Source organism: Annulohypoxylon truncatum, assembly GCF_022578515.1.
Source record: "Annulohypoxylon truncatum strain CBS 140777 unplaced genomic scaffold F4807scaffold_51, whole genome shotgun sequence".
In the NCBI taxonomy this organism is placed as follows: Eukaryota; Fungi; Ascomycota; class Sordariomycetes; order Xylariales; family Hypoxylaceae; genus Annulohypoxylon; species Annulohypoxylon truncatum.
Genome location: NW_025953837.1, coordinates 55,206 through 69,976, shown reverse-complemented (window position 1 = coordinate 69,976; position 14,771 = coordinate 55,206). Strand labels below are relative to the sequence as shown.

At 49.0% G+C, this 14,771-nt stretch overlaps 5 protein-coding genes across 5 annotated transcripts; 3 read left to right on the top strand and 2 right to left on the bottom strand.

Moving 5' to 3' along the window:
* Positions 1-338: 338 nt before the first annotated feature.
* F4807DRAFT_445693 (SNF2 family N-terminal domain-containing protein) lies at positions 339-4,151 on the bottom strand. The gene is made up of 10 exons (XM_047999749.1): positions 3,585-4,151; positions 2,913-3,523; positions 2,733-2,834; positions 2,458-2,672; positions 2,373-2,406; positions 2,140-2,318; positions 1,211-2,081; positions 972-1,157; positions 770-920; positions 339-707 (listed from the first exon to the last, which is right to left on the bottom strand). Exons 1-10 carry the CDS (start codon positions 3,699-3,701, stop codon positions 630-632), a joined length of 2,544 nt encoding a protein of 847 aa, XP_047849310.1. The 5' UTR covers positions 3,702-4,151; the 3' UTR covers positions 339-629.
* Positions 4,152-4,507: 356 nt separating this feature from the next.
* Positions 4,508-7,610, top strand: F4807DRAFT_454388 (uncharacterized protein; the record flags this gene model as incomplete). The annotated part of the gene is made up of 7 exons (XM_048000570.1): positions 4,508-4,819; positions 4,885-5,077; positions 5,134-5,533; positions 5,606-6,180; positions 6,244-6,349; positions 6,407-6,673; positions 6,734-7,610. The coding sequence occupies 7 exons, from the start codon at positions 4,508-4,510 to the stop codon at positions 7,608-7,610; spliced, it is 2,730 nt and encodes a 909-aa protein (XP_047849309.1).
* A 1,601-nt stretch (positions 7,611-9,211) lies between these two features.
* F4807DRAFT_471748 (putative lipase/esterase) lies at positions 9,212-10,868 on the top strand (the record flags this gene model as incomplete). Its single annotated transcript, XM_048002955.1, has 4 exons — positions 9,212-9,274; positions 9,356-9,714; positions 9,826-9,886; positions 9,953-10,868. 4 exons carry the CDS (start codon positions 9,212-9,214, stop codon positions 10,547-10,549), a joined length of 1,080 nt encoding a protein of 359 aa, XP_047849308.1. The 3' UTR covers positions 10,550-10,868.
* On the top strand, positions 10,850-12,280 carry F4807DRAFT_317449 (haloacid dehalogenase). Its single transcript, XM_047995127.1, has 2 exons — positions 10,850-11,237; positions 11,327-12,280. Exons 1-2 carry the CDS (start codon positions 11,188-11,190, stop codon positions 12,078-12,080), a joined length of 804 nt encoding a protein of 267 aa, XP_047849307.1. The 5' UTR covers positions 10,850-11,187; the 3' UTR covers positions 12,081-12,280.
* On the bottom strand, positions 12,264-14,752 carry F4807DRAFT_465288 (uncharacterized protein; the record flags this gene model as incomplete). The annotated part of the gene is made up of 2 exons (XM_048002259.1): positions 12,264-14,387; positions 14,480-14,752. 2 exons carry the CDS (start codon positions 14,750-14,752, stop codon positions 12,264-12,266), a joined length of 2,397 nt encoding a protein of 798 aa, XP_047849306.1.
* Between the last annotated feature and the right edge of the window lie 19 nt (positions 14,753-14,771).

Sequence of the window (14,771 nt, the reverse complement as noted above, 5' to 3'; positions counted from 1 at the left end):
TGTTGTGAGGTCAAGAAGAATAAAAATAACTAAGGGTATACGGCATATCTGTATATATAATTATCGCGTAAAATTGCAAATTTATATTGACAACAGGTTGCCCCAGAGTTTAGGTAACATAATTTAGAACGTCCCTTTTATCACGATCCTAGGGAAGAAGAGTTTAAAGCTCCCAGCCCTAAATCGTCCTTAGTTACTTGCTTACGAAGTCTGCATCGTGACAGTGTCCGTCCCGACGATCGCATGTTTATGGTAATCGCATCGCAGTCGGCGGACTTATGATAGTTACCCTACCCCTTTTCTATTCCTCGATTGTTTTAGCCTAGGTACCAGGTAGTGGATTGGACACTAAATTCTTAAATAATGTAAGCAACTTCCTTACTTATATCCCAGCGTAATTTATAAGCTGGGTTCAACTAGAAATAGATATTAAGCTATTCATCAACCCCTATACCTAGTTTCAACTAGGCCACTACATAAATACCTAGGGACTTCAGAGTCTCTTGAAAATTGGCTTATCAAATAAATCACCTCCTAGATCTACCTAAATAGAATTGTGTGCAATTTTGATCTGGAAATGCACCTTGCGTTGAACTTTTGAGGTCTAGAACTCCATCCTTCACTGCGCATTAGGGAGTTTCTGAATCGCCGTTTTGGAATCCAACCTTTGCAAGGTCTACTTTCCGAATCTGTTGCGATTGCATGCTCTAACGCGTCGGTCAGCCTTATGATACTGCCTATCTTCAAACATACTAGAGGGTAAACTTACGACTTCAACTGTCCCTCGAACGATGTACCGGGTTACTAGAACGGGCTTGTTTTGACCTAATCTGGACACGCGGCCAATCGCCTGGCTCTCCACGCTCGGATTCCACTGGGGTTCAAGGATGTAGACATGGTTCGCCACCGTCAAGTTGAGACTGCGAGTATTAGTCAAACCAGCCTTTAAAATGCATTTTGATTCGGGTTACCCCAAAGCTCCTACTCCCGTGCTCATTAAGAGAATAGGGGTATCTGTGTCTTGGATGAATCTATCCATATTGTACTGGCGTTGTGAGAGAGATTGATCGCCGTCTATGCGTTGGAAACGTATGTGTCTCTTTCCGAGATGGACGGATACCAAGTCCAGGGTCCTAGTCCAGCCAGAGAATATGATACTAGTTTCCTCAGCGTTTATCCTAAGAGATTGGAAATTAAGAGGTGGTCTTACCTCTTCGCACTGCTGGAGTTTTCTGCTAGATCATCCATGAGCGCCTGTATCTTTGATGAAAACCCTGTTAGATTAAAGTAACCGTCGTGATTGCTCCCTACTTCCTCCAATGATTCTTGGCCCTCGAGCGGAGGTCTATCTTCTAGGACCTTGCGACATAAAGGACATGCTGACATAGTAGTGCTGCCTCTTAATTCTGTGTCTTGTCCATTCCGTGAAAGACATTCTTGGCAAAGTTTATGCTTGCAAGGATGGTCCTGGCTAGAACCTCCAACTACATCGAAGACGGGGATTGGAATACCACAGACTGAGCAGGTGATCTCGGCGTTTGTGCCGAGAGAATATAGGAAGTCTTCTCGCTCTACTTTTCTGTCTCGAGAATGTCGAATTGTGAAAGGTATCTGGAACGTGCCGTGGTTACATAGAAGGCGAAGCTGAAGTTGGGCCTGGAAAATGCCAAAATGGTCACGTTCCCCCTTCTTCATCCGCGTTTTCTCCCTGATGAAGTTGGCCATGTTTTCAAGTGTATCATCGTATTGTTGTCTTTCTTGTTCATTCAAAGTAATGTAATGGTACCTCTCCGTTATATTAGGCAAGTGTAGGAGGTCCTGAGTTCTCCTAAGGCATACGCAGTCGAGGAGAAAGGCCAAATTCTTGGCGGCTGAGGCAATACCATCGGTGAATGGTAGTATGACGTTGTTCCTAAATACGGCCCTATTCTCAAGCTCACTGACACGAAGGAATGCTAGGAGTGACCCGACATCCTCAAGGTGGTTCTGAATTGGAGTTCCTGTTAGGCACCACCGAAACTTTGCAGAAAGCTGACTGGCTGCTTGGTATAACGTCGTCTCCCGTCGGCGGATCATGTGGGCTACCAACTAATATAAGTCAAAAGGCTCAGTAGTGAATTAGAATGACTAAACGCAAACCTTCATCAAGTACGACTCTGAACCATGAGATATGGAATACGATGCCATTATTCTGGTTCATGCTGTAAGCAATGGTATGGTAAGTGGTAAACACGATGTCATAGTTCAAATAGTCGTTGATATCGTTGTTTCTGCCTTTTCCGTAATACTTGGCAATGCTGATGGATTTGTCCACATGCCTGATGTAATCAGTTGCAGGAATAGATTTCATCATCTCTAGGTACGGTACTCACGTTTGAACTTCTTTGAGCCATGAGTTCATGATAACTATATCTTTTCTCAGCACGTTAAAGTCCCTATTGTTGCTGCAATACTTACGGGTAGAAGGGACAATAACAAGAGTGGCTCTAGTGCGGACGTCTCTAGGTGAGCCTGGCGTCTCTTGGGACCATGATTGAGCCTGCTCGAGCGTTGTAGTGATAAGTGCTAGAGTGCTCAACGACTTCCCCATCCCCATATCATCTGCGAGAATGCCACCACCCAACTCGTCGGGGAGTTCGGCCAATTCAGCATGCGTTAACTTGTGACGATATCTGTGATATCAAGGTTAGAGATGTCACACATATCACAAGTCCTACCTAGTTCTCACATACAATGGTGTTATAATGTTTTTCTCAAGAGTCCAAAAGCTGAACTCAGGCGAAATTGGGCCAAACTCCCTCTGCATCATAAAAGAGAGCGCCATCTCTTGATGACTAGACAGCCCGTTTGAAAGCAGGGTTTTAATTAGCTAGTGTTAAGAACCAAGTGGTTTTATATGGCTATTGACTTACGGTAGTAACTGGGTAGTAATATGTCTGCCTCGGGTCCTCTCTAGGTTCCGGAACCGCGTTAGAGAATGATATACGGTTGAAATTGTAAATCCGAAATCCTCCTCTGTGTCATTAGCGGTAGTTTTGGTCTTTGACGGGTCCGCAAGAAACCCTTCCCTAGTGTTACGGGGCGGGGGCTCTTCAATGCCAGGAAACTGTATGACGTGCGGATTCCGATATTCAACATCTTGGATACCATGGTCTGGGTCTTGGAGGAACACCTTCGCAGAGCTCAGTCTGTTTCCAATAGGTTTCGCATCGTTGACTGCGCCGTATATGTTGATCTCAACTTTCAGAGTCGCTTCATTTGGCCTCTTGGCTCGTGAGCATACCTGACGAATCCGATTTGTCTCGGCAAAAGCCCTAATCTCGACCGACTTATATTCCTGCAAGTCAGTGAGGCCTCGAGAGACTAGTTCACTCACTTGAGCAAAGATGCTACCATCCGGAAATTTTAACATGAAATAATTTGCGTATTTTGATACGTCGAAAGATTGATATTCTTGCGCTGGGTCGATTTTATTAGCAATCTCTGGCATATTTCCCACAAGCTTAACAACAGCGTTTGGTATCTTAATTATCCAGTCAGTTAGTTACCTTTTCTATGCGAGCGGAGGTAACAAGGATACTAACCATGCCATAGCAACAGAATCGAACGCCACCAGCAGCCAGTGTTTCAATATTGATGTCTTGTAGCATAGCATCATCGAGCCAATTGAGCTGGAATGATTCATCTGCCCACTGTTTCATGCCGTTCCACCACTCTCCGAGGCCATCAGTGCCAATTATAGGGCTTTCACCCTCAAAGAAATTTTCATATGGCTGCAGTTCAGGGAGAATGGTGTGCTCCCATATCACATTCGGGCCTGAGATAGAAACATTAGGATCTGCAAATGGTCTACGTAGGGTCTGGTTAGCGAAGAAAGCAACGTTGAATTATCGTGTCGATTGATGAGACCAACAGGAGACCATATTCTAGATTTCCTTCCTGATTTTTTAGTTCATTATGATAGTTAGCCATCATAATACCCAATTCACAATTTAGGTTAGAAAGTCAAAGCCTGATAGAGAGTTGGTCGATATTACATATCTCTCAACTAAAATAATAATTGAGAGCATAGCATCAGTCGAGATACTAGTAGATTCTTCTTAACGACACGTCGAGTTACTTTTCCTGAGAATGAGGAACTTGAGCAGTCTACGTAGGCAGCCTCACGTCCGGTCGTCACTGTGGCTACTGCAGCTACAAATCCACGTTTTACAGCCTGTAATATAATGTTTAACCAATCATAGTTAAAATTCATGGGTGCCAGTGGGTCTTACAGGCCGCGTGGGATACTTAAAAGATGCTTCTCGCATAATGCCGTGTAACGATATTGGTGGGCGTAGGAGGGCGGAGGGGGGGCGGAGTAACTCTTCTCTCTTCTATGCTACTGATCTCTTGTTTTCTTTTCATGAATGTTACCTAGGTATTTTTCGCTTGCTATTCACCAAGCATGGACATCAGGTTTTCTCAAGAAAGCAAAATCTGCCATTTCTAGACGCAAGGTTCGAAGATGTCATTAATTTCGCCACCTACAACTAGGAGCCTCTCTCTCCAAAGCGGGTTCGATGAGGCTTTATCGGCTTTCAAGAATAAGCTGACTCCTTCTGAACTAGCTCAGTTCAAAGTGACCACGCTCGATGATCTGAAAGTAACCATCTTAGCCATCCAAGCAAAGCAGAGAGCCCAGAAGCAGATGGTACACATGGATAGGATCCGATCCTTCTTGGAAGCTATGGAGCAATTTGGGAAAGTAGTCGAGATTTTTCTGAACGTTACAAATCTTCTTGCATTCATATGGGGTCCGATGAAGCTTCTTCTTTTGGTATGTATCTGCATATTCTTCGGCTGTAAATTCATAAGGCTGACAGGTAGGCACCTCGTACAAAGACTACCACCACATGGCTTGAGTCCTTTGATGCGCTTCTTGATGCATATCAGCTCATATCTGATAGCATCCCCCTACTTGGGGGCTACCAGGTCATATTCAAGGACAATATCCAAATGCAAACAGTACTTCGATGCATTTGGTCTGACATCCTTGACTTCCATATTCGAGCGTTGCGCATATTCGGACAATCGCGTAAGACCAAGAGCAGTGGAGGCTATTTTGATTTTCTTTCGCTGACAGGTGTATAGCGATACGTACCTTTTTCAGATCCCTTTGGAAGGATTTCAATAGTCGGTTTCAACATATTCTCGGCGATCTCAAACGGCAGAAGGCTCTCGTCGAAAGTCATGCGAATCATATCCATATTCAAAACTATGAGTCCGACAGGATTAAGACTCAAGAAGAATATAATCAAGCTAGGGCTCATCGTGCTTCAGAAAAGAAGATATTTGTGACGCAGTGGATTGCGGCGTCGACGTTCATTCTCGACCATGAGTCATTATTTTCCGTCCGAGAAGAGCAATTTCATGCCACAAACAGACGGACAGCTCGATGGATTCTTGAGCATAATGAAGTAAAGGCTTGGATAGCACCTCAAGTGCCTAAATCTTCAATTCTTTGGTTAAGCGGCATAGCCGGACTAGGGGAGTTTTCTCATAACTGAATACCTAACCATTTGCGTCTATTTGCCTACTAATACCCCGTACCTACAGGCAAAAGCGTGCTCACATCCGTAATTGTGGATGAGATTAAAGAAAAGCACCTCGGACCCGCGGCATATTTTTATTGCAAGTATCGAGATCCTAATAAGAGTAACTTCGTGTCAATTCTGAGGGGACTGCTAAGCCAATTAGTCAATCAACAAGACCACCTTATGCCGTATTATTATGATGAGGCAATTATGAGTGGTGAAACTACCCTACACTCAGCCAAGCTTTGTAAAAAGCTCCTTCGCTCCATGCTACAAAATATTCCCCAGGCTTTCTTAGTTATTGATGGTATCGATGAATGTGACCTGAATGAGAGAAAATTGACCCTGGATTATCTCAGAGAAATGCTTGATTTTTGCGATAGTAGCAAGCCCGGAAAAGTTCGGCTGCTCATCTCGAGTCGCGATGAGTCAGATATCAGACGAGCTCTTTCGATGGGAACAAGAGTTAAAGTCGATCATCGAGACACATTACAAGATTTGGAGGTGTATATCGAACATAGAGCTAGCATAGTGCAACAGAAGTTTGAGCTGGATGCAGCGGATCGGATATATATTCAAAAGAATGTGCTCGACAGAGCTGACGGTAGACCCCCACCCCCCGAAACTACTAGGCTATCTGAAGACATACTGAGTCAGTACCTAATAGGGATGTTCTTGTATGCCAAACTTGTGATGACCAACCTAGAAGGGCAGCCATCTCTTCATTGTCTCCATGAAGAATTTAACCGCCTTCCGACAGGTCTCGATGAAGCGTGAGTAAAATGAGTAGAAAAAGAGCTATTGATAGTGTATAAGCTGATAGGCAACAGCTATGAGCGAAATCTGCACAGGATCGAGATTAACCCAAACAGGAATCAAACGGAAATCGCCCATAAAATCCTTTCGTGGATGGTATGCGTAAGGCGACCTTTACGATGGCGAGAAATCCAAGCAGCCATCTCGATCGACCTAGCTGATCTTGCCGTTGACCATGCCCGGCGATTACCCAGAGACTCTGACGTGTCGGAAATCTGCGGCTCGTTAGTTGAAGTACTATCCGGTGATCGAGTCGAGTTTGTCCATGTCACAGCATCTCTGTAAGATTGGAATCGAAAACATGGGGAGTAAAGTACCTAGGCGCTAATGGGTTTTGTTAGATATATCATGGATTTAGGGTACACACCTCTATTGAAGGCGAACCATTCTATGGCAATTCTCTGTCTTTGCTACTTAACGTTCGAGTGCTTTGGGGAGAGAAAAGATGATGAGCTGTACCAATTTGTCAAAAAAGGATCCTTTGCGTTTCAAGACTACGCCGCCGCCCACTGGACTGATCATTTCCTCGCTCTATTTTCCGAATCAGAACCAGTTCAACGAGAGTTGCCTGACAACGGCAAGGAAATCGGAAGTGCAGCGACAGTATTCGCCGATCGCTTCCGGGACGGTTTGCCAACTCCATCTGAGGATAACGAGTCGATCACGATGACTATCTGGAGACATGCTGAGACTCTGAAACATTTAATGGATGACAGAAGGGATGAAATCAGCCTATCATCCCTAGGAAAAAGTCTGAGACAAAACCGACATATTCTAGAAACAGTCAAAATATCAGGCGCAAACAAAGATGCCGAGAATGCATCCTTGGTAGCTTTCTACGGTGAGAATTGGTTCAAATGCCAGAAGGTATCGTGCTACTACTTTCATGAAGGTTTCCAGTCCCAAACATTAAGGCAGCAGCACTACGACCGCCACGACAGGCCATTCAGGTGCGAAGAAGAAGATTGTCCGGCAGCGCGGATCGGATTCGGCTCCCTCAAGGAGATGGAGAAGCACAAGAGAAATGTGCATCCAGGCATTGATAAACTCTCGTCGACATTTGCTAGGCTTAAAGGGGCCAGGAATGAGCAGGGCGTTTTGTTGAAATACCCTTGTCCACGCTGCCCTCTTAGATTCGCTACGCGGCTTGAGTGTCGATGCCACATGACATCTCACAATCCTCGCATTCGGTCTAAAGGTGTGCCTATGGTAGGATAGGTCATTGAAAATTTTAGCGTGAAAGGAGGAAGTAGTAAACCAATCATATGCATGCACTTTTTGATTCGATCATGCACGTAGAAACTTTAGCGGAGAAGACCAACCAAACAAACCGATTGTTGATAACGTTTCGATATGTGCTTTCCTTCGTTTAGATTTTTAGTAATGGTTCGAAAAGGTCCAAGGTCCTTTGGCGTATACCTTTATCCACTACGTGGTACGTACTAAGAACTCTGCGTTTGACACTTCGATCCTTTTCTCCTGGGAGCAAGCAGAGCAAGGCAGGTGCTCAGATATAGGAATAAGCCACACTAGCCTATCACCTGCGGGGAAACAGCAAAACACAACACTATTCCTCTCGTACAAATGCCCGGTGCTCTAATGCATTTACTAACAATGCCCAGCTACCTTCTCCTTTCACGCTAAAATTTCCAACAACCAATACATAAAACATCCTAGACGTGTTCCCACCCCATATGTGTGATGGTCCAATTCATTGCATGTGGCAAAGCGTTTCATATTGGTTGCCAGACTATCTAAGATTAAAGAGGAAAAGATCTACAAGAAAATGCGTGGCACAACAGGAACTAAGATAGCCTTGGGTGATGCGCACGGGCCATCTCCTCTAGCCACCGAAAGTGCAAACCCCGCAAGGGTCAAGCCACACCCAGAAGTCAAGCCACACTGAGGAGGTGCGGACCGTCACAATTACAATATCCATTATGGGATTTGGTTTTCAAACTTACCCATCAACGATTGGAACTGGGATGCCAATGATTATACAAGTAGGTAGGTAAGTCAAGTAAATATTCGAAAGAATGGCTTTGCTTGGCCTCGAAACTGAGCGTCCTGCGATACCTCCGCGGCTACGGCGAGATCCAGGCTGCTTATGACAAATCTCATACGCTCTTTCCATTGCGAGAGCTCTCTATGACAAGTTTTCATCATTGGCTGTCAATGTAAAAGAACAGCCAGTGTCATGAACACTGATTAAGAGGAGGAATTGCATTTTGGGTACTGGGAGCTCTTCGCCTTTTAATCTACCTAGGTAGTCGCCCCGACTAAAGTTTTGTCCCGATTTAACTTTATGTATAAAAGCTCAAGCTATAGGTAGCTATTGAAACTTAACCTACAAGCTGACGCACTCCAGTTCAAATCGTCCCTCCAGCTTTCGAATTCTGCGCCACAGAAGCCCTACTCCCTGATTAGCCAGCGACACTCCTGTGCTTTAAGATCTCTTGGTAACAACGACGCACAGGTAATCATATTAATACTTTGCATCGCATAACCAAGCTAAGATATTACATTTGAAGAATTATCTAGGTAAAGATAATGGTTTCAAAATGATCAAAGTTGTCAACCGTGTTCTATTCTGATGGGGTGAGAGGTCACGTGGGATGCCATTTTCAGATTTCAAAACCTCCAGTTCTGGAGGCGTCTATGCCGTAGATGACGACATTGCGCATCCGCGCACAACGGCACTTAGGGTTACATACTTTATCCTGCATTTATACCTACAATAGGTACTTGATATGTATTATGTTTCAGCCTCTTCTTAGAATCACATTACCCGTTTTCTGTTCTTATAGACAGTATTCACAATGGCGCCCCGCACCGAAGAAGAACTCCTATCATACGGCGTCATGGACCCAGCCATGGTAGACGTGAGTCTCTATCTCGCTTAGGAATGTCTCATAGCATTACCCCGTCCCTGACTCACGGCCACGGCGCCGATGCGGGAATAGGCACTAGCCCGATTTCCAGTCCGGGATCCACAACCTTCAGACCCGTACTACGGCGACGACTCTCATTCGGCGCACCGAGCGCACCGGGCCGCTACGCTTCGCGAAAAGCATCACCTCCGCTACATTCCCGGTCCGATACCGGACCAGGTCAGCGAGGAAGATCGCAAGATCACTGTTCGCGACGGCGCGGAGATCACGGTGCGGATTTATCGCCCGGTCGAGAAGCCGGCGCAAGGGAGCCCCTTTATTGTCATGTATCATGAGGGCGGGTTCAGCATGGGCGATATAAGCGACGAGGAGACAAACTGCCGGCTCTTTAGTCGGGACCTTGGCGCTATCTGCGTGAATGTCGATTATCGGTAAGTGAGTTCGTCAAATGGTCCTCAGCAGGAACGAAGATGTTCTGGAGGTAGAGACAATATATGTCCCCTTGCAGTAACCGGAGAAGGCTAAACGGATGGGTATGATAGGCTTGCACCCGAGTACCCGTTCCCGACTTGGGTCGACGACAGTTGGGATGCATTACAATGGGTAGGTTTTAAGAGCCTGCCCTAGCAGTATTATTTCGCTAGCTCACCACTCTGCCCCCTTCACTAGGCAGCTAAGAACGCGACGTCCCTCGGCGCAGACCCATCTCTTGGCTTCATCATTGGTGGTGGTTCGGCCGGAGGCAATATCACTGCCGTTCTCGCACACATCGCACGGGACGAAAAGCTCGACCCGCCATTGACAGGACAGTACCTCTGTGTACCGGCAATCATGGGCTTCACCCCACCATCACTAATCTCGCCACGATATCGCCAGGAGTACCTCTCGCATCCGGATGTCACCACCAACATCGACCCGGTGCTCAAGATCAAGTCCGGTGCACAGTGGGCCGAACAACTACACAGGATCCTGAAAGCACCGTGGACTGATCCGCGCATCACTCCTTTCTTATACGGCGGGATGGAAAACGGACATCGTGGGCTTCCGCCGGCGTATTTTCAGATCTGTGGGTTGGATCCTCTGAGGGACGAGGGTTTGATTTATGAGAGGGTGTTGAGAGAGGAGGCGGGTGTGAAGACGCGGTTGGATCTGTATAAGGGGTTTGGTCATTATTTCTGGACGAATTGGCCTCAACTTGAGAAAAGTCGCGAGTTCGTGGAGGATACTGTTAAGGGTGTGAAGTGGCTACTTGAGCAGAAGCAGTGATCGTCCTGGGAAAATTTACTTCAGCTACTTTGCTACATTCTACGGAGAGTCTAAGGCCCAATTGGCGATTAAAGATTCGCTATCTGTGGAATGATAATATCTCTAATAATTCATAGGTATTCGTTTTCGTATCATCGCAAGATTCGCGAAATATTTTTATTTACACTCACCAGGTGATTTATCCAGAAGCGCCGAAGTTCAAAGCCCACGCCGGACTCCGCTTTCCGGCAGTCATCTACGCCCTTGTCGTCATGCACTCCCTCCGAAAGACTCGGGTACCCACTCAATACTTACCCAAAACGGCAATTCTTTGAATTGCTATCAAAAGTCAGATCTACGATTCGCTGCTCCGTATTTCTAAAGACATCATCTAGAATAAAGTTAGGAAATTCTGGAGATTGTCGTGAGGGGTTCGACCTTTCGGGCAATCACCTACCCCTTATTCGCCAAGGGTGATGTAATGTCAGGTTCTACATAAAAGTGCCAGTGACGCAAGCAAATCTGAAAATGTAGGAATATCCGAATGATGGTATCGGATTTCGAAATACCGCATCAATCGACCGCAAATTCACGAATTTAACTCCATTAATATTCCAAATAGCTTCACAATTCTCAGAAACTCTCAGACTGGAGGAACAATGGCGTCCGAAAAGAAGTACCCCGACCTAACAAGCTTCAAAGCTCTAAGGTAAAGACAGCCTCCCTTCCGTTCTTAACCCACCTACATACATCACCAATCCCCTGCGTAAAACCACTACTAACCCAAACTCTACCTAGCTTCGACTGCTACGGCACCCTCATCGACTGGGAAACCGGCTTCCTCAACACCATGCGCCTGCTAACCTCGCAACTTCCCGCCACACACCCCCTCAACACCGACCCGCCGCTCGAAGCGATGCGTCTCCTCAACGATAAAGCCAGCGCTTACGAGCGCGAGCACCCGACGCTGCCGTACAACGAGCTGCTAGCCGAAGCCATAACCGCGTTCGCGACTTCGGATCTCGCGCTGTCGGGCCTGCCCGACAGCTTCGCCGAGCCGTTCGGCAACGCCCCCGGGACCTGGGCCGCGTTCCCAGACACGGTGTCCGGATTGCAGAAACTAGCCAAACACTACAAGTTGGCAATCCTGTCGAACGTGGATAACCAGAACATCGGCGCGACAGTGGACAAGCAGCTCGCGCCGGCGAGGTTCGACGCCGTGTACACGGCGCAGGATATCGGGGCTTACAAGCCTTCGCATAAGAACTTCGAGTACCTGTTTGGGCATTTGAGGAGCGATTTGGGCGTCGATTGGGAGAAGGGCGAGCTGTTGCATGTCGCGCGCAGCTTGACGGCGGACCATGTGCCGGCGAAGGAGCTGGGGTTGCCGAGTGTGTGGATATCGCGGGGCGGGGAGAAGAGGACGGGACGGGGCGTCGGGGGCGATTATGAGGCGTTGAAGGATAAGGTTGCGTTTGGGTGGCGGTTTGACACGATAGGGGATTTTGCGGATGAGGTTGAGAGGCAGTTTGCTGCTAAAGAGAAGGCGTGAGGGGTTGTTTGATGGGGATGTTTAATAGGGGTGTTTGTAATAACGAGACAAAAGATAATTGAATATGATGAATCGTGAGAAGGAACTTCAGGAGACATGAGCATATAGACAGTATGGGCATGAAAATAGGAAGATATCCAGTAGACCTATGCCCTTAACGCAAATCTCATCCCCATCCAAGGTTCACCCATCAAACCCACTCCCACCCATCCTCACATCCCCATCCCCATCGCCCTCCCCATCATAATCCGCCTCGCTCCCACCTCTCCCCTTACTCCTCCCTCTACTCCTACTCCTCCCCCTCCCCTCCACAACCCCACCCCCGTACCCAGTCCTCCTAGCCCTCCTCCACGAATCCGCCGCCCTCCAGCCAGACCTCATCCTTATCGGCTTAAGGAACCCATCGACGTGCACCGCGCCGTACATCTCATCCTCGCTATCCACCTCCTCCGCCGTCATCTCCTCTCCCGCCAAACCTGGTAATCCCTCCGACCCCGACGTCGTCGAAGTCGGAGGAGCCCAGCCGTGCACGAGCTTCAGGTGCCGGAGCAAGTTCGTCCGCCACGCGAACCCCTCCCCGTCCGCGGCCCGCGGGCAGTCTTTCACCGCGCACACGAACGAGCCTGGCGCGGACGCCGAGCGCGGACGGCTGCGCGCACGAGTCCGCGAGACGCTCCGGCTCCGAGTCCGTCTTTCCTCGGGCCTAGCTTCGTCCCCCTCCTCGTCACCGGATACAACGCTCCTCGGCGCCAAACTCCCCCCTCGTGTACGTATCGCCATTCTCATCTTTCTCCCCCCATTACCCTCCCCTCCACCACCCTCGTCCCCATCCCCACCCCCATCTTCATCCTCATCCAGATCCAGCAAAGGCGGATACCCCATCCTAGGCCCATACACAACCTCCCTCCCCACCGCCGTCTTCCTCGCTGACAAAGCAGAAGCAGACGCAGGCACTTCCGGAAGCGTAACCAGCGAAGCGCGCTGCGCGAACAAATCCGCGCACCGTCGCGCCGCGCGGTCCAGGGCCGCGGGAGGGAACCCCGACAGCGCCGCGGCGCCGAGGACGTCGCGCCAGTCGCGTAGGCCGATGCGCGGGCGTCTGCTGCTTTTGCTCGCGGCGGTGGAGGCGGATGATGAGGAGGGGGTGCGAGTGGCTTTTCCTTCTTTTTCCGCGGGGAGCTTGCGCTTGCGTCGATGCGGGCGCGCGGTGGTGCTGGGGCCGGCGGTTTCTTCGCCGTCGCCGTCGGCGTCGCTGGAGGTGCTGCTGTCTATTGATCTAGCTTCTGCTCTTCCTCTTCTCCTTCCACGGCCATCTGCAGTTGGTTCAGGGCCGGGTTCCTCGTCGGAGAAGACGGGGAGAGGTTGCTTGCGGATCCTAGCGATGCGAATAGCGAATTCCCTGTCAGTTTCGCCGTCGAGGCGAGGATACGTCTTCTTCGGCCTTCCGGTGCGCTTCTTAGGCGCGTCGCCTTCTTCCTCGGTTGCTAACGGCGTCGGCGTCGGCTCCCGCATTCTTGATCGTGCGCGAGATCTGGTCCGGGATGAAGGGCCCGAGGGTCTGCCTTTAGACCGCTTTACACCGTCGGCGGCCGGAGTGCGCGAGCGTGGTCTGGATGCTCTGCCTCTGCTGTGGCTACTACGCCGCGAAGAATCCGACGCTTCGGAGTTGCTAGAGTCGGACTGGTAGTTGAGCGCGGAGTCCTGCACGTTATGTAAAACCATAAGCGTTGCGTCCAGTTGGGCGAGTATGTGTCGTACGGACGGCCGTAAGAGGCTGTGCGATAGATCGTCGTCCGTAGATACCGCCGGCTTCAAACGAGGTTTCTTATCCGGCTCATCTTGTGGTTTTGATACGGATGGGTGTGCATCAACGTCCATCTTTTCATCACCACTAGCGTTTTCGCGCTTCACAGATTTCGATCTTGACCTCGACCTGCTTTTCGACCCGGATTTACCACTTGCGGACGTCGATGCCACCGTCTCTCCATCCGACTGCTCTTCTTCATCTTCTTCATCCTCACCCGGTTCATCGTCCGCCTCCTCGTCAGACGCGCCAGCCCTCGCCCAGGGTCTAGCATTAAACTTCTCCCTTGCTTTCCTCAGGATCTCGCCGCTGATAATCTCCTCTAGTGCAGAACTCGGCATCTCGCGAACGGGCTTTCTGAGGGTAAACCGCTCGTCCGGGTCGTTCATCCGGCTATCCTGTACCGGCGGGACCTTATCCGCGCGCATCGGCCAAGCCGTCCATGACCGCTGGGGCAGCCATTCGTCTGGCTGGACGAGCTGTCCCGTCGCGGCATTTATATCCTTGCTTGCTCGTCAGTATCTATGTCATAAAGTTGACTGATTCTTGACAAGTACTATAGTAGCTATTCAGTGATTAAAATCAATCGACCTACCTTGCCAGCCACCGGCCCATCCAGCGCCACCCCCTCCTTCGCTCTTCCGTATCTTTGCTTCAGCGCGAACGCATTATACAGGTGCACGGATAGATCCCTGTTCTGAATTTCTTTGAGCGCGGTCGCCGTAGCGATTTCTTCGCTATTGAAGTCCCGCCACGTAGTGCTAGGACCGCGCCACCGATTAGGCCGCTCATCCTCTTCCGAATCAGACAAGACATCGGCATCTTCGCCGGGTATTTGACTATTTGACTCGTCTGCCGCGGATGCCATAGTATGCTCGCTTTTGCAA